The sequence below is a fragment of the Dermacentor albipictus genome, chromosome 1 (assembly GCF_038994185.2).
Source record: "Dermacentor albipictus isolate Rhodes 1998 colony chromosome 1, USDA_Dalb.pri_finalv2, whole genome shotgun sequence".
Classification (NCBI taxonomy): domain Eukaryota; kingdom Metazoa; phylum Arthropoda; class Arachnida; order Ixodida; family Ixodidae; genus Dermacentor; species Dermacentor albipictus.
Window position 1 is genome coordinate 215,657,930 of NC_091821.1, and position 22,195 is coordinate 215,680,124.

The window sequence follows — 22,195 nt, forward strand, 5'->3', positions numbered from 1 at the left end:
CTTTATGTTAGTTAATTCAGCACCAAGAAAGAAAGCATTTGTGTCATCCGTGTACAAAAGCATTTTTTCCATTAGTGGGATGCTAGTGATATCATTTATATAAAACAAAAGCAAAACCGGCCCTAAAATAAAGCCTCGTGGTACACCTGTAGTTGCTTACATTATCTTGGACGATGATGAACGCAGTGTGACATATTGTTTACGATTTGGCATATATCTTCTAATCAAGTTTAAACCTCACCCTCTAATCCCGTAAGAAGTCTGCTTACTGAAAAATACTTCATGTGTGACTGAATCGAAGGCCTTTCTTAGGACCAGAAATATTCCCACTGTTTACAAGTTTTCTTCAATATTTTTTATTTTTAGTTTCTTTGTTTGCAATAGGGCTAGCTCAGTTGAGTTATTCTGTTGAAAACTGAACAGGTGTGGTGAAATTACTTCATGCTTATTCAAAAGCCTGAGTAATTTCTAGTGCAGTATGCATTCAAATATTTAATGAAATGCTCAGTACGGATATTGTTTAATGCTTGGGCATGTTTAGTGCTCTATATGTTTGTCGATCTACCGCTTTCTACACCATGGGATAGCAAATTCAGATCTGACTGTAGCGTATTTGTCTACATCTGAATGGTTAGCTAGGTATTTATATGCCATACAATTTTCTGCAAAGGGTTGTATTGAGGAGGCCGTATTTGATGCAATGCCATTAATATATACAGTAGATTCCTGTTAAGGTGAAACCACCATAGTGGCTTAGCGGCTATGGTGTTGCGCTGCTAAGCATGGAGGTCACGGGATCAAACCACAACCCCTGCGGCTGCATTTCGATGGAGGTAAAACGCAAAAAGACCTGTGTCCCATGCGTTGGGGGCATGTTAAAGATCCCCTAGTGGTCAAAAATAATCCGGAGTCCCTCACTACGGCATGCCTCGTAATCAAATCGTGGCTTTGGCACGTAAAACGCTAGAATTCGATTCAATTCAATTCCTGTTATGATGAATGTGGTTAAGTCAAGTCTTCAGATACGCAGAACAATGTGCAAGGGCTTGGTTAGTTTCCCATAGACTCTATGTAGAAAGAAAATCCATTCAACATGAGCCATCCATTCACCTTGCCGAACTTGCATCCATCACCAGTGCATGCAATTTGGCTGAGCGAGAAGTCAGCAGTGGCTTCTAAATCTGGCAAAAGCAGATGGTATTTTTGTGTACACAAACTATCGCTATTTTTACCAAGGACCCCATGGTGGCGGAACAAGTGGTAATTGCTCTAGCCATCAGGAGTAATTAGTGGGCCTGCATTTACAGTGATTCAAAAGCTGCTATAAGGGGTTTTGATAAAGGCTACATGGCTGGAGTTGCAGCTAAACTTTTTGTCAACATTGGAATTATGAGAACTGAAATCTGATGGTTTCCTGCGCATATGGGGAAAGTGGACGAGACTCGGGTAAACCTCAGTAAGGTTGCTCATCACAATTGGCATGAGGACCTGCTAACCGTGATAGTCAGAACCGAGCCATTCACCGTCCAGCCAGGGAATATAGAGATCATTTAATAACTTACCATGACATTACCAAACATTACTGTCTAGGACGCAGGCAATCCCCATTGCCACATTCAAAACTGAACAGGGCTCAGGCAGTCTCACTGCGCTTATTGCAAACAGGCACATATCCCATGCCCTACCACATTAATAAAATATATCCAGAGAGAGAGATTAAGATGGACTGCAATGATTGTAATGGCATCATTGGAATCAGACATATGCTGGCCGGGTGTCCCGTGACTCTCCCCAACCTCGTTGAAGAATGGACACAGTGGGAGAAAAGGATTCAAAGCCCATTGTTTCGGGACCAACTAAGGGCCATCTAGAGAACACATGATGTCACTGAAGGGCTTGGCCTGACAATGCCAATGTGGTAGTGGTCTGCCTTGCCTTAAAAAGTCGAGCCTCCAGGCCTCATTTTAATAAAATAATAAAAGTTCTCACACACACACACACGCACACTATGCCAGTGTTAATGATGATGCTCTACCATTGAGCTACCATGGTGGCTGTCTTCCCCTACATCTAGATCTAGTTCCAGAGACTGCCAGGACTACATCTAGTTTACACAAACAAATACCCAATAAAGTAAACGAGAGGATGGCCACTGCAGTAGCTCAATGGTAGAGCACTGAGGCACAAGTAGTGAGGCACATGTGTATTTGAATCCTACCAATGACAAGTTGTCTTTCTGGCCACTTGCATTTCCCTTTTCCTTATTATTTCCAAGAACTTCGAGCCGTCACCTGAGGCCACCACATCAAGACCTGCCGGACTATTCTTTACTAAAGTTTCTTCTTCTTCTTCTTCTTCTGTACTACAAGTAAAGAGAACAGTTAATTTGCCCGATGCTCTCCCTGGATTCATTGTCAGTTGGCTTCATGTATTGTAAAATTTAAATATAAGACATGTGTAGCTTACATGCTTATATATGTTTTATTTAAAACACGTATAAGCAGTAACGAAAAATCCAGCTTGTAGTATCACCTTTCAAGAAATAGGCACGAATCGTGTATTAAAACATTGGTAAACTAACTTGACATGATGGTATTGCTAACGTGGGTGATATAACTTTTGGAAGCCTTGTGGGAAGTGATGATGATAGATTCAATGTACTTTCTCTTTTTGCTCCTCAGCAAAATAGCGGCTGCATGCTCCTCTTCTGTACAGTGTTCGTGCTAGAATTGAGGAGCTGCAACCAGCAGAGCTGAGTTGGCTGTTCCCTACATTTTCTTGCTATCCTTTCTAGCACATTCTTGTTGTGACTCAGCAGGAAATTTAACACCTTTGCTTTGCATTTGATTTTAAATAATTCCCATGCCACTGCATATTATTGAAACACCATCAGAAAAACTTTTTAAGAGATATTCGGAATATCATATAGTGGCAGCCCTATTCAATTATTAACTCAAATAGCATGATATTCAATTTGTCATTCAGAACTTTCAAATATATTTATACGCCCTCAATGCTAGTGATATAGTTCAATGTCGCCAAAGTCTTCGAACTGACAGAAGTTAGGGTTGTAGATCTTTAAAACACTTTGGTTTTGTATCTGCAAGCAATTTCTGGGTTATGTGACAGTAATTGATTGTCATCTCTATGTAAATGTGTAACCAAAGTCTTTAGAAGTACTGACTTATACCTTTTTTGCAAGACACCATTGCTAGAAAGAGGATATATGCAAGTAATGCTTTCAACATGTCTTTCCAGAATATGGTAAAGGAGGGCCAAGCCATGCACTGCCCACAGTGTCGTGTTATTGTCATGAAAAAGTGGGGTTGTGACTGGCTCAAATGCTCCGTGTGCCAGACAGAAATCTGCTGGGTTACTAAAGGTCCGCGATGGGGTCCTCAGGTTGGTACTCAATATTTGCAGTGTTTTAATACTGTTCTGAGCCCTGAATTGTATTGTAAAAAGTTTGGCTGCTGTGTTATAGACGACAAGTGTGAATGAATTCAGCTTATGTATTTATGTAGCATCTGGTAAGAATATGTTACTTGGATAATGCAAAATTGTTGTTAGTTCAAGCAGACTTCAAAATATTACTTTGCTTGTTATGTTGTTTGTGCATTTTAAATTTACTTAATTCATTCAAGTCAAACAAGGATGTTGGTTGGTTCAAACTGTTCCCATGACAGAGGAATGTGATAAAAGATGGCTGATTAGAGACCACTCATATAGACTGAACCGTCATAGCATGATGCAGGTGTCGATATTTGCTACTGTGAAATGGTGCCATTGACCCAGTCACTCCCACAGCGATTGGGTAGTACATATACACACTATACTTGTCTTTTCGATGATTGTTTGGATCATTAAAAGTAGGGGAAAAATAAAGAAGGTTTTGTCCTGTCATATATTTAGTGTAATTTGCATGGGGAACTCAAATTTTATCACAAAAGATTGTGCACTTTGTGGAATACTTATTTAAAGCTGATTACAAGAGATTCATTAAATGTCTAATTTCTTTGTTACTTTAGTTAACACAGTTGTAGAAACTGTTCATTGACTATGCATCACAATCTATTATGTGGCTGGTGCTGCCTGGTGTTCAACTTCTTTATTTTTATTTTTTCACTAGGGCAAAGGAGACACTTCTGCTGGCTGCAAATGTGGAGTGAATGGAGTAAAATGCCATCCTAAGTGCAATTACTGCCACTGATCTGTGCACCTCGAGTGAATTGAGTGAGATGTGTATAGGTGCATTTTTATGAATGGCAAGAAAACATTTCCTTGGTTGCTTATTTTAGCAGTATTTAGTAACAGGCCTAGTATTGTGTGTACATCAGTGAGAAAGCCATGCAAAGCATGCAAAATGTAGTGCATTAACATTTTTTTTTTCACTTATATAGTGTGTTGCCAAAGGCTTCTACCAAGGTGTACTTACAAAAGGCTCTAGCCACTATATGCAATACATATGACCTTGCCAGGCTTCCTAATAATTGGAAGTGTTAATACAGCTGGGCCCAGATGCAATGAACACTATCAATGCACAAAATATGTTTGCTGTGTCAGAAGTTTGTTATAGTTGGACATGCTCTTAGAATTGCCGATACGAAATTCAACAAGTTGCAGAAGAGATGTTTTATTTCCAAAATTGATGTGCACCACATTTACTGGCAAAAATTGGTGATTGAGCTCTCTATGAATAGTTTGCACCCATCAATGCTACTCTACAATTTCGTAAACTGTCAACATGGTTGTGGGTTAAGCCCCTGGTGTGTACAGAATGCTTGAACGAGCTACAAAGCTTAAGGCAGGTGATGTCAAGATCACTGGGGCCAATCCTCTGCTTGTTGTCCCTTTCACGGCTCGTCAAGACGCTGCCATTTTACAGTTCATCTCGTTCATTGTAACCGAACTGAGTGGACTGTTCCTCGTAGACTCTTTGCAAAACATTTTGGTTGTTGGGAAACTATTTGTAGTAGCTGAAAATTCACTCAGTTCTGGGATGGGAGTTCTGGGTAACTGGGATTGTTATATGTGGACTTGACTGTATTTGCAGAGACGAGACTGTGAGGCTTGAGTTTGTCTTTCATAATGCCGGAACTTGAGAGAACATTGCAGCTCCTACTATCTCTCATGGGTTGCATGGGACTGCATAATACCTTGTTATCTTCGAGTAGGAGGTGATTGTCAGCATTGAGAACACATGCATTCAGAGAGCTTAGATATTGTGGCACTAGTCTGCTTTGATTATTTATTGTGCGTTTGATACCACAGTTTGAAAAGATTTTAGCTGACATTGTATGTGCTTCATATGGAAAAGAGAGAAAAGTTAGACTTGGCAAAAGCAGCAAGCAGTAAGTTTCTTAAAGGCCCGTAGATTTTGCTGCTACAATAAATGTTAACATTCAGACACACAGCCTTGTATTCTCCATTGTAACTTCCAATTCATGAGTGTTGATGACCAAAGGTTCATAGTTTATTTGTGTAATAGTCTTTGAAAAGTCAATTTAATTGTGCTCAGTTGAGTGGAACAATTTCTTTTGTCACATGAAAATCTCTACACTTTGGTAGTATCTGAAGCACAGACATGTTTCACACTTTCTTGCACATTAACTTATCTCATTATTGTCTGTAGATCTCGATCACTATTTCATATGCACATCATTGCCATGACTAAGCACCCTCACTCTTCTCAGTGTGAAGAGCTAGAAAAGCATTCATGTGCAAATATAAACATACAGTTTGTATCAGCTTTTGACATTGATGCCGGTGTTGTTGTGAAGTCTTTCAAAGCATGCTGCAAAAAAAAAAGGAAAGGAGAAAGTAGGCTTTATTGACTCTGATTCCCTTACCTCAACTAGGGTGAACAGCAGCCTTTACGAGTCCCTGAGGCCTTGATACACTAGGTAATTTCGTGTTGTCTTGAAAAGAACCCCCTTTGGGAAATCTTGGAGATAATTCCAGGTGACACCTGAAGAATTGTAAACTCCTGGACAATGCTAGGCACCTCCTTAACAATTTGAAGCACGCAGATTGCATATGGCTGCAGATGTATGCTGTATGTGGTGCCATCCATTGCCAGGGAGGACATGCAAGGCAAGCCTAGTTGGTGGGCCCTCCACGATGTGGCCTTTACTGAATTTGTCTTACTCTTGGTGCATCTTTCGTGTGTGTATTTGCTACACAAACCTTTGAATCTCGCAGACAGCACAATCGGCACCAAGCAAATGCTGTTGGAGCTGAAGAAGAGTGTGCCAGAGTGCATGTGCACTAGTGTTGCAGGCACCTTGTCTAGATCAATGCTGTGGTATGGTGCACTAGATGAACCTGAAGGAACACTTGATATTTGTTGCAAGTACAACCTTTGTCAGAAAAATTCCAGGACTGAGCTTATAAAATATTATTTATTCAACTTGCAGACTATAATGACTCTAGGTCTTGTCAATGTAGTCCCCATGCCTATCTACCCACAGTTTTTACCTTTATTGGAGGTCATGGAAGCAAGCAGGAAAAGCTTCATACGGGATGCTCTCTCTTCAATACATGAGTCACAGCAATTTGGTTTGCTGTTTTATCTTCATGATGCTTCCCTTGCAGCGGCAATTTCAGAGGGGGAACAAAAAGAAATCGCACTGCAACAGGTATGTGAATAGGGGGAATATGGTAGAGTAGGAATATGTTATTTGGCCAGATATTCCTGGACTGATACAGCAGTGTGCGGCCTCGTGTTGTTGTACAAGAACCACTGTTGTGCAGATTGACAACATATTGGGACAGTGCTGATGAATTGCTTGGTAAAAATGTTTGGGCATGTTAATGTAAAAGTTTTGGTTTATTTCTTCGATGGCAACAGTGCAAGAGACGAGACAAGCAGGTAAACGAGAACAAAGTCGTATCATAAGAAGCCAATGAACACTGACACCAAGGACAACATAGGGGAAATTACTTGTGCCTAATAAATGAAATGAAACAATAAATTCATGGAAATTAAAATGGGTGAAAAAACAACTTGCCGCAGGTGGGGAACGATCTTGCAACCTTCGCATTCATTTTTTAATTTCATTTATTAAGCACAAGTAATTTCCCCTATGTTATCCTTGATGTCAGTGTTCGTTGGCTTCTTATGATGAGACAAGCAAGTGACACACACGTACACAGAGTGCTGCTCCCATCTGTGCTGTTCCCATAAAAGATGGGGGCTTACCAACAAGTTTGGATTAGGGCGTTTTTGGTTTATTGCTTGTCTTTCTAGCAGATATTCATAGTGTATCAAGCCTCTGTCATCAAGAAATGAGATTGACATTGTCTTTTCAATGGTTGCTGCTTCAATTTTTGAGAGGGAAGTGAACCATGACTTTGCTATTTGGCACTTTGTCACTTTATTTGAGGGTCATACTGGTAGCACCAACTTCATCTCTGGCAGTGATGCTTTAACGCAAATGTGGTATCACTTCTGGCTCTTTCCAAAAGTTCAGCAGCAAATGTTTGTCTAATTTCTTTCTGTTTCATCTGTCAGTGTGGTGACACTATTATTGCATTCAGTTTCCATTTTCCTAAATTGTTGCATATGCTCTGGTGACATGCATCCCTGTTCATTTTCATCTCTTCTGATATCATGCGCACAGGAACATTGCAATTTTCATGCAGTAAGTGCCTTACTCGGGCCACTCGCAGCCGTATGCGACACTGATGGGTCGCCAGCTCTGGAATCGCCTTGCACTGAATCTCTGCCCTTCAAAACCTTTGGTGCCAGTCAAAGACACAGCTTCTATATGTCTATATATACTTGCCGAATCACATTAAAAATCATCCCTCGAATTTTCCTGAGAAAGGGCATCTTATCTGTTCACTCGTGCAGAGTGACTATGGTGTAGCAATAGTTGAAACCATATGATGTTCTTTTAATCTCAGATAAATCTAACTCACTTGTCCTTTCTTTTTATGTTGTGTTGTGCAAAGCAAAGCATGATGAGCAAACACATGAACCACGACGATCAACATATTTCTGACCTCATAACTGCTGTTTTCAGTAAAAGCCTTGATGAAACTGACGAACACATGTTGGGGGCGTAGTGAAAGGAGAGGGCAGTAGCTCAAGGAGCAGCGTGGAGTACATGTCAGGTGGCAGCATGAGCTGATGGCTGTAAAGGAGTGGGGTGATGATGATCAGTCATTTACTGATCTGACCATTTCTTTTTTCTTAGCATTTGAAATGACTGGTTTGTTTGAGTATGTTTCTGTGGAATGATATGTGCCTTGTATGAAGTTGTAATGTTTTATTTGCTTTGAATATAAACATGCTTCTCCTAGCAGGTCATCATGCAGATTAAAAAAAAAAAGTTGGGTGCTAGAATTAAAGAAAACAAAAAACTTTTGCTGCTCAATAACAGCCTGTTATTGTTAAGCCGTTGTGATGGGAGGAGAGGTTGGCTGTCATATGCAGTGTGTATGTGCTTGGGATTCCAGTTTTCTGTAGTCCACATGCACCCATGCATCTGCTTGTGTATACAAAAGTGATACATTCAGTGATGTCTTGTTGGTTCAATTTTGTTGGTTGAATGTATCAATGTTGACAAGTTAGAGGCTCTTTATTATTTTCCAGTGCCGCAGATAAGTGTGGCCTCTTTTTAATGTATGAATCTGTTTGTTTTTTTCAGTAACACTGAAAATAGGGCGAGTTGGGCAAGACTTGTATTAGAATATTTGAGAGATGAGCATTCTTTGAAAAGTTTTTCTAGTCACTTGATTGAACTGGAAGGAAATGTTTATTACGTTGATGGAAACAATAAAGCATTAATAATTTCAACTAAGAATACTGTAATATTTTCATGGCTGTGCACACAAACTAAGAGTTTCTCAGTTATAAGCACACAAAAATTTTCCTGTCTATGTAAGCGTTCATCATCATCAGCCTATTTTATGTCCACTGCAGGATGACGGCCTCTCCCTGCAATCTTCAAATACCCCTGTCCTGCGCCAACCGATTCTAACTTGTGCCTGCGAATTTCCTAATTTCATTACCCTTCCTAGTTTTCTGCCATCCTCAACTGCGCTTCCCTTCTCTTGGCACCCATTCTGTAACTCTAATGATCCACCGGTTATCTATCCTACACATTACATGGCCTGCCCAGCTCCATTATTAAAGCGAAGCTTTCTTTTCTTCCTTTGACTTTCCCACTGCTGCTGCTACTGCTGCTGCTGTGGGCTGCTGCTGTCGCACACACTGCGTAGGGGGGGCAGAGCTTGTATATATATGACAAGCGCGAGTAAGAGAGGAAAGGCGACAGGAGAAACTCATTTTCACCCCACCACATCAAATGTGCACAATGCCCTCTGGAGCTCCCTGGCTGTTGCCACATTAGCCGCTTGACAGCTGTCATTATCCATGACTCCCCTCAGAAGCACAACAGAAACTGCAGCGCTTCCCTTTCTGCTAATGTGCAAGGCCAGAGGGGACACAGATAGAGCTGCAGAGAGGAGGAGAGGAAGGAGAAGAGTCAGTTCTCGTACAAGAAAGGTGCGGGGAGGTGACGTTAGAAGGCGAGGAAACCCCACTACTACATAACAGCGGTTGCAGGGAAACAGGATAAGCTTAAATTCAACGTACAGTGCAGTACGTTCCTGCTATTTCTGAAAAATAAAAGCCGTGCAAATATGTCAAGCGGGTAACTTACGCAGGCTGTGCAGAAGCAGAGCTGCATTAATTAAAGTGCACTGCAGGGTCCAGGAGACACTGTGGAAGCGGTCGACCGTCAACTCAACACTTCTGTGCCCGCCAATTAGCTTTGCGGCTATGGCATTGCTAGAGGTCGTGGATTTGATCCCAATCGCGGAAGCTGCATTTTGAAGGGTCCGAAATAGAAAATGCACGTGCACTTAGATTTTGGGACATGTTAAAGTATGTCACGGTGTCAAAATTAATCCGGTGTCCGCTACTACAGTTTGCCTCATAATCCGAGTGTGGTTTTGGCACGTACAGCCTCATAATCCAATTCAAGTTTAATACTTTTGCCACAATGCGATGTGCCATATGAGGAAATGACAACGCTCAACCCTTTCGGAGGTTATAAAAGATGGCGTACAACAACGCCTCAAGGAAACACCTCTCCCTGTGTTTTCTGTGTACTACGCAGACAAACAGCAGTGGTGTATGCAAGGTAACGTTTAACATCAACTCACCACCCTTCTGTTAGCCTAAAGGTTGAAGAAAAGCTTTAGCCGTCAATATCATCGCTAATTATCGTCAATCAAAGCATCCAGCACGGAAAGCTTCGCTTACATCGATTCCCACAGTACATAGGATCCGTATAATGTTTTCTCTTAATGTCCATTAGAATATTGATCGGCTATTCTGGTTTGCTCTCTGATCCACACCGCTCTCTTCCTGTCCGTTAACATTACGCCTCACATTCTTTGTTTCATTGCGCTTTGTGTGGTCCTTAACTTGTTCTTGAGCTTCTTTGTCAACCTCCAAGTTGTGCCCCATATGTTAACACCGAAAGGATCCGTTGATTGTACACTTTTCTTTTCAATGATGGTGGTGAGCTTCCAGTCAGGATCTGGCATTGTCAGCCGTATGCACTCCAACCCATTTTTAGTCTTGTGTAAATTTCCTTCTCATGATCAGGGTCCCCTGTGAGTAATTGACCTAGGTAAATGTACGCCTTCACAGTCTCTGTAGACTGACTGGCCATCCTGAACTCTTGTTCCCTTGCCAGGCATTATCTTTGTCTTCTGCATGTTAATCTTCAGCCCCACTCTTAGGCTTCCTCTGTTAAGTTCCTCAATCATTTGTTGTAACTTGTCTGCATTGTTGCTGAATAGAACGATGTCATCTGCAAACTGAAGGTTGCCGAGATATTTTCCATTGATCCTCACACCGAAGCCTTCCCAATTTAATAGCTTGAATGCTTCTAAGCATGCAGGGAATAGCATTGGAAAGATTGTGTCTCCTTGCCTGACCCTTTTCTTTATAGGTATCTTTCTACCTTTATTGTTGAGAATCAGGGTAGCTGTGGAATCTTAGTAGATATTTTGCAAGATATTCACGTAAGCCTCCTGTACTTCTTAATTATGTAATGGCTCTATGATTGCTGGTATTTCTAATGAATCAAATGCCTTTTCATAATCTATTAAAGCCGTACAGGGCGGTTGATCTTATTCTGCAGATTTCTCGGTTACCTGATTGATGACATGGATGTGATCCATTGTAGAGTATCCCTTCCTGAAGCCTACCTGTTCTCTTGTATGACTGGAGTATTGCCCTTATTCTGTTGGAAATTATCTTGGTGAATATTTTATACAATACTGGAAGTAAGCTAATGGTCCTATAATTTTTCGATTCTTTAACGCCTTCCTTTTTGTGGATTAGTATAATGTTGGCTTTCTTCCAGCTCTCTGGAACCCTTGAAGTCATGAGACATTTCGTATAAAGGGCCGCAAGCTTTTCAAGCATAGTATCTCCTCCATCTTTGATTAAATTGACTGTCATTCCATCTTTACCATCTGATGCTTTTCCCTGTTTCATGTCTTGCAAGGCCCTTCTAACTTCATCGCTAGTTATAGAAGGAGCCTCTGCATCCTGTTCATTACTACTACGAATGGAGGTAGCGGGGCTGCCCTGGGTACTGTACAGGTCAGTATAAAACTCTTCTGCGGATTTTACTATATCATCAAAATTGCTGATGATATTACCCTGCTCATTTTTCAGTGCATACTTCTTGGCTTGTACTATGCCAAGTTTTCTTCTCACTGTTTACATACTGCATCCATTTTATATTGCTTCCTCAGTCTTTCTCTCGTTATAATTTTGAATATCCCTTACTTTCTCCTTGTTGATCAATTTTGACAGTTCTGCAAATTCTATCTGATCTCTTGAGTTGGACACCTTCATTCTTTGTCGCTTTATGAGGTCCTTCGTTACTTGGGAGAACTTACCAATTGGTAGCCTTGGTGCCTTACCTCCTACTTTAATTGCTGCTTCTGAAGCCAGTCTAGTTATGGTTTCATTCATCACCTCTATGTCATCTTCATCCCTCTGTTCTAAGGCTGAATATTTGTTTGCAAGCATCAGCCTGAATTGGTCTGGTTTTACCCTTATTGTGTCTAGGTTGGCCTGTTTCCTCTTGACTCTTTCTCTCTTCATATTGAGGTAAATCCTAGGCCTTACTAACTTATGATCACTGCACTTTATCCTGCCTAATACTTCTACACCCTACAATGTGCTGGGATCGGTAGAAAGTATGAAATCTATTTCATTTCTTGTTTCTCCATTAATGCTTTTCCTGGTCCACTTTCTTTTGCTACGCTTCCTGAAGAAGGTATTCATTTTTCGCAGCTTATTCCTCAGAGCAAAAGAAAGAAATGCTGGTAGAATTTGTTGAGCTTATTCCTTTTAACAAATTTTACCAGCATCTCTCCTCTAGTGTTCCTAGAAGCAATGCCGTAATTGTCAACTGCTTGTTCACTAGCCTGGTTTTTTCCCATTTTTGTATTGAAGTCGCCCATGACTACAGTATACTGAGTTTTCACTTTTGTCATCACTAATTCCACATCTTTATAGAACTGTTCTATTTCTTCATCATCATGAGTGGAGGTTGCAGCGTAGGTTTGCACTGCCTTTATTCTATACCTCCTATTTAGCTTTATTACAACTGCTGCTATGCTCTCATTAATGCTGTAGAATTTGTTAATGTTGTCTGCTATGTCCTTATGGATTCTGAATCCTATTCCATATTGCTGCTTATCTGGAAGTCCTCTATAGCAGAGGGCTTGGCCGTTATTCAGCACTGTAATAAGCCGCACCAGTTATAACCTCACTAAAGCCAATAATATCCCATATAATGCCTGATAGTTCTTCAAAGAATGCTGCTAAGCTAGCTTATGCAAGTGATTTTATAGCTTGCACCATCATTCATATAGTATTAATGTGTGATAAAACTTGGTCAGAGCTTACTTAAAGGGACACTAAAGGAAAATAAGTTGAGGTACTGTAATTCGATAGCTTATCTGTCTTGAAGTATCATCATTTTCCGAACTCCAATATACAACTTAGTTGTGTAGAAAACTGCCACTGAACGTTCAGCTGCTGCTCCTTAATTTGACTAGCCTGAGCCAAAACTGAGGCACTAATGTAATCTCCACATCACCACCTCTGCCTCTATCTGTGAATCGGCCACTCAACTTGCGTTGGTGGTGTTTCTCAAAACTGCCTGCCTCCTGCCTCGGCTCGTCTCTCGGCTGGCGTACGGTGCCAGCTACCCAGTGCCCTGACATCACACCAAATGTTACACGAGAGAGGTACCATGCTTCACAACAGGTGGCACCACTCTGATCTTTATTTTTTGCAATTTTCTCGCTTACAAATGTTCTGTTCTTGTTAGAGCGAAGAATTCATTATTGCAGAAAATTAGTCTTTCAATCTAGGTCGACTTAATATTTTCCTTTATTGTCTCTAAGTAGCATTCAATATCTACAGTGTCCATCTTGAAATATTGCTGACAAACATGTTTCCACCAGAATTCGTTTGGAAAACATATTCCAGAAATGAGGAAAAGGGTAAAACTGTCACATCATAGATTATTTGGTGCCTCGCCTGCTTGATACATGACCATTAAGCAGTTGCTGCTTCAAAGGACATCCGCAGGAAGTGCACGCGTGGTGCGTCTGCCTTGGGTAAGGATTATTTTTTAAATATAGGTGCGTGAATCATCATACATGTAAAATCGCAGCTTCACGTTTAATTTTTCTAACGCTCCTGTGTAGTGTTTTCTGTGGACTTCACAAAGTCCCGTAATGCATGTCTTTTGAATGGCTGCAGGTGTGTTAAGCTAGTTACTACTAGCGAAAGCACAAAGCTAATTGCAGATGCCTAAGGTTGGCATCTGAAGCAAAGGAAAAAGAAGTGATTGTGGCCTAGTGGTTAGAACACCGGCCTGCAGCACTCAATAGCAGACGTTCGGTTCCACCATCGGTCACACATTATATTTTTTTATTAAAATGAGGCGAGACGAGAACCTACCTTCTGCAAAGTACCAAGAATGAGGCGAATAACGCTTCACATCAAAATATGCACGGCGAGCCCAGCATCTCTATTGCGATGGCAATTATACAGACGCTCCAGGCACATTTTGCTCTTGCTGTCCTGGATGAAGTCCAAATGCGAATAGAATTAGTGCTGCCCGTGCGCTGTACATGGAGAAAGTAAAAAAAGTTCGAGGACACCTGAGCACTTGTGAGTTGTGAATGCCAAAACATTAATGTCCATTTGAACACCGCTGAGCTGTCCGAGTTTTACGCTGTGAGTAATGCACCATAGCGGTACGTGCTGTCCGAGCCAGCAAGCAGCAGCCGCCTGTGGTGCCAACAGCGCATACCACTGATGTCCTGCACAATGAGAGATCAAGGAAGCAGCAGCGGCCACTAAGGCCGGCAAGCATGCACAGCAGCTAGCCAGGTGGGGGTGAGAGAGAGAAAGAGATACGGACCGCGCGCCTGCTTCCGAAAGCTAGATGGCGGCACCAGCACGCGCGCGTCACACGACTGACTTGCCGATGACAATCCGTCGCGCCCCGTATCTGCGGGCCCGTCGAGGTGCGCTGGTGACGTGGCGTCGGGGCGATGCCCTCTCCCCTCAGACAAGACCGTTTCGCCCACTCTGCGCCGTCGAGGTGCACTCGTGACGTGGCGTCGCAGCCAATGGGAATGTAGGTGCCGTTTCGCTGCTACAGACGCCAGCTTTTTCGCTCAATGGACTATGACGCTTTCGCATGAAAAGACTAGGAGGGAGCGCCATAGTGCCAATTTTGAAGCCTTGGATATAAACGAGACGCTCATGGAAAACAGGTCATAACCATGTAATAGGCTAGCTGCCTAACTTCACACTCCCTCCTAGTATTTTTCCTTCTTCCGTGGCGCCGTATGTTGGTGGTCACACTATGTGATACGGGTGCGAGCACAAGTGAAGGTTAGCTGAGAAGGATGGTGGCTTGATGCACGCCGCCTTCCCGCACATCTAATTTTTGAGGTCACGTGATCGAGCACGTGCTGTCCACGGAGGAAGTGAGAACGCTATGCAGCTTACACATTGGCAAACACCCCTGCGCCACCGACGCAAGGGCATCATGAAGGGAACGGCGAGGCAGCCGGTCAAAGTGCACCGCAGCAAAACTTCCACGATACTTCGGGTGGAATCAGTGGGCGCAATCCCAACGCTACTCTTACAACATTTGCACCCTTTGGGGTGTATATTTGTCCCACAACGATAATCGCAATCTGCCTTGCTTGCATTTCTTTTCTTGAAAATGCTGTGCTCGCTACTTCCCTGGCGAGAATGCTATGTCATGCTGATAATGTGCATGCCATTCGTGACTTGGAAGTACTGGGCCCGCAGCGTTAAAGAAAGGAGAATGTGGGCAAGATAGATGAAAGACAGACAACAATTATTGTTGTGGGACAAGATACGCCCCAAAGGGTGCTTTTAAGGAGTGCACTTCAAAAGTATTCCTGAACCATTCCTGAATGCCAAAATGAGCCCCAAGTTCTGTGTCAGCATTGCTCCCGAGTATTCAAGTTTCTCGGTGATGTTGGCTAAAAATGTGAAATGAGTGCACAAGTATGCTTAGTTACCTTCAAGTGTACCGTCACGTATAAATGTTTGAGCCCTTCTAACACCGATTCAATTCCGCAAAGCTCTTAATGTAGTAGTAGCCTTTACAACGGCAAAATGTTTGTGGTATTAATCGGCTGCCTTCAGCCAAGACCCCCAGCGCGTGATAATTCATTATGGACAAAATGGAGCTCAGACAAAACAGGGAAACAGGCATTGTTAGGCTCTGAATATCCTAAAATGTTTGCTAATATATCTTAAACCGGCACGATAAGGATGCAAAGAAATAGCATTATGTCTCCTTTCCGGGTAGTCATGTATGCCATGCATGTCATGTCATGTACACGTCATTCTCGTCATGTCATGTTGTTATATATATATATATATATATATATATATATATATATATATATATATATATATATATATATATATACACTTGAGCATGCCATTCTTGTCATGTATGTCATATCATCGATGCATGCCATGTGATGTCAGGACATGTCATGTCGTGCTATGCATGTTACGAAAGCAATGAAAAGGAGACATCGCGTGCGCGGTGTTGTCAGTTTGAGAAAAATAATCCTGAACCATGCAGGCCCTCTGCGTGGTGCATAAGCGTTACTGAATTTCTGAAACTGAAATGCATCATAAATTCCTAAAGTACGACTCGTACACAACCTACAGACATGATAGCGTCGGATCGTAATTTGAATATATGCAAAAACGAAATTCTGTTACGCAGAAACAAACACAAACACCTTTTCCAGCTGCCGTTTGAAGTCTGTCTTAGTGGCCACGGATGCTATAGGTGTGGATACTAGGGGTACATAGTGAGTGGTTTGTCTTTAACTTAATAGGCCCCTCACCAGGCCACATCGCAAATTTTGGTTGTACGCTGGAAATCAATATTGATAGTTCTACCCCAAGAATGTTTCCAATCGCTTCGTTAATAGCCGAGATAGAAATATTTCAGTGCCGCGAACTCATGATTTCAGGAGGCGAGCGCCACTGCCAAGAGAGAAAGAAGAAAGAAAACATTTATTGTAGAAAATAGGACGAGCGGTCTTCAGGTTGGTCGGGGCCCCTATTGTAGGGCTTCGCTGGCTTGAGCTCTGCGGCTTGCCTGGAGTGTGGCAGCCCTCTGGGCTGCCTCCTCCAAGCTGGAGAGCAAGGCCTCCCATCCCTCTCGCATTGTGGTTTCGCGAGTGTTGTCTTGAGGAGCCTTGGCGCATTCCCACGTGAGGTGGTCCAGCTTGGCCCCACATGGGCACTCATCTGGATATCGCTCTTTATCTATATTGTGTAAATGTAGGCGCGGGTAAGTTTTGGTTTGCAACTTCCTCCAAGTTGTTCCGCTTTGCTTAATTTCCGGTGGAGCGAGGCGAGTGAGTGAGTGAGTGAGTGAAAAACTTTATCAGCTCTAGATTCGCTGGTCTTCTGCGGTCTTCAGATGGAATCGTCCATCTTCTAACACAACGGTCGGTTGCCCCTAGGGCTCCGCTGGATGAATTTAATTCGAGCCCTTTTGTAATATTCAAGGATTGCTGATCGGCTCCAGTCTACCGGTTCGGGTTCGATGCTCGCCTCACTGTCGGGGCGCCACTGGTATGCTGAGTGCGCAGTGGCCCCCACGTGGGCGAGTTCATTTCCCCACGATGCCAGCATGACCTGGTATACAGATGAGTTTGATTGCGCCAAGGTCCTTGGTTTTATTTATTATCTTGGCGGCTGCCATGCAGATCCTACCGTTTCGGTAGTTTCTACACGTCTGCATAGAGTCCGTCAGGATGTGGGCTTCCTCACTTGTGCTGGTGTGCGCCGCAGTAGCCCTAGCGATGGCTATCTCCTCAGCCTCACAGATGTTGCAGGCCCGCACTGTGGTGCTCGATCGTTACTTCTCTGTAAATGCCATCTGTCACTGTGATTGTAAACCGTGGTGTATATACGTGTTCTGTGTACAGTGGAATCAGTGTAGTATGTGTTACTCCTGCCCTCGTATATTTTCTTGTAGTGTTTAGCCCTAGCCTCTCCGCGTCCAAGGTTTAGAGAGAGACTCTTTCCACTTGCCCCGTCTACCCTGCGCAAGCGAAATTCCCATACTGGAGCTGCGCGGCGCACTTCCGCTGACTTCCGCAATTCCGCTGGAAAAGTGTAATGGTTCCAGGACTTACTTTTGGAAATGCGGTTGTTTGCTTTAAATCAGGGGTACAATCAGGACTTGACGGGAACCAAAGGTCAGTGGGTCGCCTCGCATCGGGCGCTCACGGGAAGACTACAAATGAAGCTGTGCAGGGTGATATGGGCTGGACTAGTTTTGAAGTGAGGGAAGCTCGCAGTAAAATTGAGTATGAAGAACGGCTGAGGAAGATGGAAAAAGTAAATGGGCTGGGAGGGTGTTCAGGTATCTGTACAGGAAAAACATTGATTCACAGTGGAGGGAAAGAACTAGGAAGCTTATCAGCAAGTATGCGGCCTGTAGGGTGGGCAACACAGTAACAAAGAAGGTCAAGCGGAAAGTCAGAGAGGCTGAAATAATCTCATGGGTGGCGGCAATGGAAAAGAAACCTGCCATGAGTAACTGCCTAAGAGAAAAAAACGAAATCAGGAAAGAAACCATTTATGATAACTCAAAGGGAAGCTCATTACTTTTTGAAGCGAGATCGGGATGCTTAGGACATGTTTTTTCGTAGGCGCCGCCATATTGTGAGCGCAGTGGCGCCGCCTATCTTAACCACTTTAGCTTAACCTCCTTTAGCCTATCTTGCAGCCAGAGCCTGACATCCTCATCAGTGCAATGGTAGAACTGCTCCAACGCGATGCATTCGACGATTTTGTCGCGGTCGTCGTAAACCTCTTCGCCCTTCAGCCATTCCACCAGGTCGGCTTTTAGACGAAACGCGAAGTCAACATTCGACTCCTTGCCCCTTTTTTGCATACCGGAACCTCTGCCGGAAAGCTTCGGGCGACAATTTGTACTTCCGCAGTAGCGCTTCCTTCACATCACTGTAGCTCTCAAACGCCTCTTTCGATAAGCAAGTTATTACGTCTGACGCCTCCCCAGGAAGCAAGGCTAAGAGATTCTGTGCCCAAAGGGATCGCTCAATGCTATTCCGTTCACACACGTGCTCAAATTTCACGAGGTATTTGGCCATATCCTCTCCGACGACAAAGGGTGGAAGTTGATCGCGTATTCTTGGACCGTTAGAAGTGAGACTAGGCGCCGGCGAGCTATTTCGGGTCTCTAACTCTTTCATTTTACGCTCGTGCTCGCGACGTTCCCTCTCTCTCCTTTCCTCCTTTTCCTCCTCGCGACGTTCCTTTTCTGCCTGCCTTTCCCGACGTTCATTGATATCCGCCCAGGCCTCTTCGGCTTCCTCAGCCGTTACGTCCCCAGTCCTCATGACCTCAAGGATCGCATTGTTTCTTTAGGTTGAGCCCAACTCAATGCCCAACTCACAAATTTGGAGAAGTTCCTTGACCTTGTACTTCTCCATCGTTCACACTGTCCTCCTGCTGTTTACCCTTTTTGAATATACCTGCCGTACGCTACTATAATGCTACTAGTAAGACATATGCAAGTATTTCACACACTGCCCTGTTTACCCCCTCAGCATCCCCTGGTTTTCAAAACACTCTCACTAGGCTTGAAACACACAAGGTTAACACAATGCAACACCAAATCCTTCCCTAAGCTACTATAACCTGTGTCAGAGAAAGTCTGGTGTTTGAGGTAAACTTCAGGCACTCACCGCGCCGAGGTAGCTGATGCCGCTCAATCCCGTAGCTGCCATCCACTGTTACGACTTTGCACCGCTGCACCACTATTACGACTTTGTGGTCCCGTAGCGCTCGTCACCCGTTTCGTGACAGAGCGTTGGTAGCGAAGACTCCGAGCCAGGCGTCGATGAGAATAACAAAAGGGACTTTATACATTATATACAGGTCATTTTACAGGACAAGATCGGATCGGCACTGGGGCCGAGAGCTCACACAAATGCGACTGTTCCCGCACGGCGACGTCCGGCGAAAAACGCGTGACACATCTCACCCCAGTCGAAAGCGGCACTGGCTCCCGGTGGGTCGGCGGATCCGGTTTTCGAGGCAGCCTCCTCGCAGCTTTATACTCCCCGAGAACCATTGTCACTCAAACGGCCCAATACAAAGTCAGCACTCGACGGTCGTCCGAGAGGTCCAACCAGCGACCGCGCTGGCCACCCGGTTCAAAGTTCGCGCGCGCGGTGACCCCCAGGCAAAAGGAGGTGCGGCGCCGGGCTGTCTGGCACTTACTGACACGTTTGAACATGTTGCCTGCCGATGCTTCTCCGCAGGACACGGCTGCCTGACGGCTCAGCATCCTGACTTGTCAAGGGAGAATTTGGGCGCTCGCAGGATAAATTCTGCATCTTGCAGATCCGGAATCCGGGCTGGTGGTAATGGCACAACAGGACTTCTTTGGACGAAAGTTCATCCTTATCGCTGCCACCAGTTATTGGATCTTGCCGTTGAGTGCGGGAGTTGGCCGACGTTGAGGAGGATATTGAGATAAAGCTGAAGGTTTATTTACATTATTTACCGTAATAACACAAAGTAATGAACAGTCACAAAGTCATCAACGGCCGGCAGCAAATCGGACGCTGCGGTCCGTGGCAAGAACGAAAAAATGAATGAATGAAAGAATGAATATCTCTTCTCCCTGTCTCGCGCCTTTTAACCCATTTGGTCTCTCTGGGTCACACCATGTTAGGCCAATCGTCGAGCTCGCTCAGGTCTTGTCATTTTACTTCAATGGTAGGCGCCCGTCCAAGTGGCGTCACATTCGGCAGGTGAGGTCGCTCCAAGGGCTCCATTGTCGGACGTGTGATTTACCACCGGCGTTGCCTTGGTGTTGCCTCCCCGCCTGAAAGCGCTCAGCTGGAGGAGACGGATTGTTTTTGAACGACCTTTCAGAGCTGCAAAACAGCTTTGCTCGGGATCAAGATCAACTACCTAGAACCGTGTCAGCCTCCCGTTGCACTTTCGGGAAGAGTCAAGCAGAGGTGGAGACAATAGCTCGACGTGCGGCACATAAGGTGGGAGTCGGCAACTTGTCTGGCAGGTCCGGGAACGTGTTAGATGAGCCTCTGCGCACCACAATTGGAAAGCGATGGCGATCGGATGTGGTCGGGGAACTCGAGTGATACCAGGAAAAGGGTCCGTATCCAACAACCCCTTTTCTTCTCGTTTATTACCTAGCGAGGGTCTCGAATCTAGCAACATTGATGCCTTCAGGTAGCATGTGCGGGTTTATTGACCGGTTGCCTTCACCCAAAAAGACCACGTTCTCGTGACGCCTGCGGCAGAAAGGATGTTCCACATCCGCCGCCAAGGTCTGTGAGTGGTGGCGCTGGCTAACACTCCCAGGGTTCTACTAGGACACATAAATACCCAAGAAAGTGGATGGGGAAACAGCGCCGCGGTAGTTCAATTGGTAGAGCATCGCACGCGAAATGCGAAGGTTGTGGGTTTGGTTCCCACCTCCGGCAAGTTGTTTTTTCATCCACTTTAATTTCCAATAATTTATCGTTTCATTATTTTATTTATTAAGCACAAGTAATTTCCTTTATGTTATTCTTGGTGTCAGTGTTTGTTGGCTTCTTATATGACTAATGAAAATCGGGCCCCTCGGTTAAACCCCCTTTCTTCTCGTTTAGCGACTGGTAGACACATACAGCGTGCGCACACAGCACGAAGCAAATCCCGCTTATCACGGCCAACATTTCAAAGAACATTTCGGACCTTCAATTTCGGAGGACAGAGTAGAGGGAGCAGCTGTGCGTGGCGAGCTAAACGGGATTAAATTGTGCCCCAACATTACTATTTTCTTGCTTTATCCTCGTTGTCAGAGCACCCTGCCCTCCCGGCTCTTTCTTTTTCTGCATCTATGCACGCGCGCCTGTGTGTGTGTGTGTGTGTGCGTGTGTGTGTGCGTGCGCGAGCGCGTTATGTCATTGCGTCAATGCGCACACTCAGCAAGCACCACGCGCGCCTGTATTCGTTAACGATCACGCGCGCAAACCGCCCGGGCATGGGGATCGTCAAAGCCTAATCTAAACGTACAAACAGAAACGTACTTGCTTGGGTATTTATGAGCACTAGTAGAACCCTGGGAGTGTTAGCCAGCGCCACCACTCACAAACCTTGGCGGCGGACGTGGAACGTCCTTTTTGCCGCAGGCGTCACGAGAATGTGATCTTTTTGGGTGAAGGCAACTGTTCAGTAAACCCACACATGCTACCTGAAGGCATCAATGTTGCCGGATTCGAGACCCTCGTTATGTAATAAACGAGAAGAGAGGGGGTTAACCGAGGGTCCCCCTCTTCGCGAAATGCGAAAGTTGTGGGTTCGGTTCCCACCTGCGGGAAGTTGTTTTTTTATCCACTTTAATTTCCATTTTTTATCGTTTCTTTATTTCATTTATTAAGCACAAGTAATTTCCCCTATGTTGTCCTTGGTGTCAGTGTTTGTTGGCTTCTTATGATATCGCAAATGGCAAGTCATTTAACGGACGCCCTCCGAAAGGGAGCACCGAATAGCGTGCACTGGCATAAG

General features: G+C 44.1%; 1 protein-coding gene and 1 long non-coding RNA gene across 10 annotated transcripts in view; one reads left to right on the forward strand and one right to left on the reverse strand.

Moving 5' to 3' along the window:
* Positions 1-8,803, forward strand: part of LOC139054193 (ranBP-type and C3HC4-type zinc finger-containing protein 1-like) — a 114,541-nt gene extending 105,738 nt beyond the window's left edge. For all 6 annotated transcript variants that reach the window (XM_070530868.1, XM_070530870.1, XM_070530871.1 and 3 more), the window contains 2 exons: positions 3,259-3,402; positions 4,130-8,803. In XM_070530868.1, the coding sequence (XP_070386969.1) occupies positions 3,259-3,402; positions 4,130-4,210 (225 nt within the window). In that variant the 3' untranslated portion in view covers positions 4,211-8,803. The remainder of the gene's footprint in view (positions 1-3,258; positions 3,403-4,129) is intronic.
* Positions 1-22,195, reverse strand: part of LOC139054197 (uncharacterized) — a 246,171-nt gene that overhangs the window by 22,370 nt on the left and 201,606 nt on the right. The window lies entirely within an intron of this gene.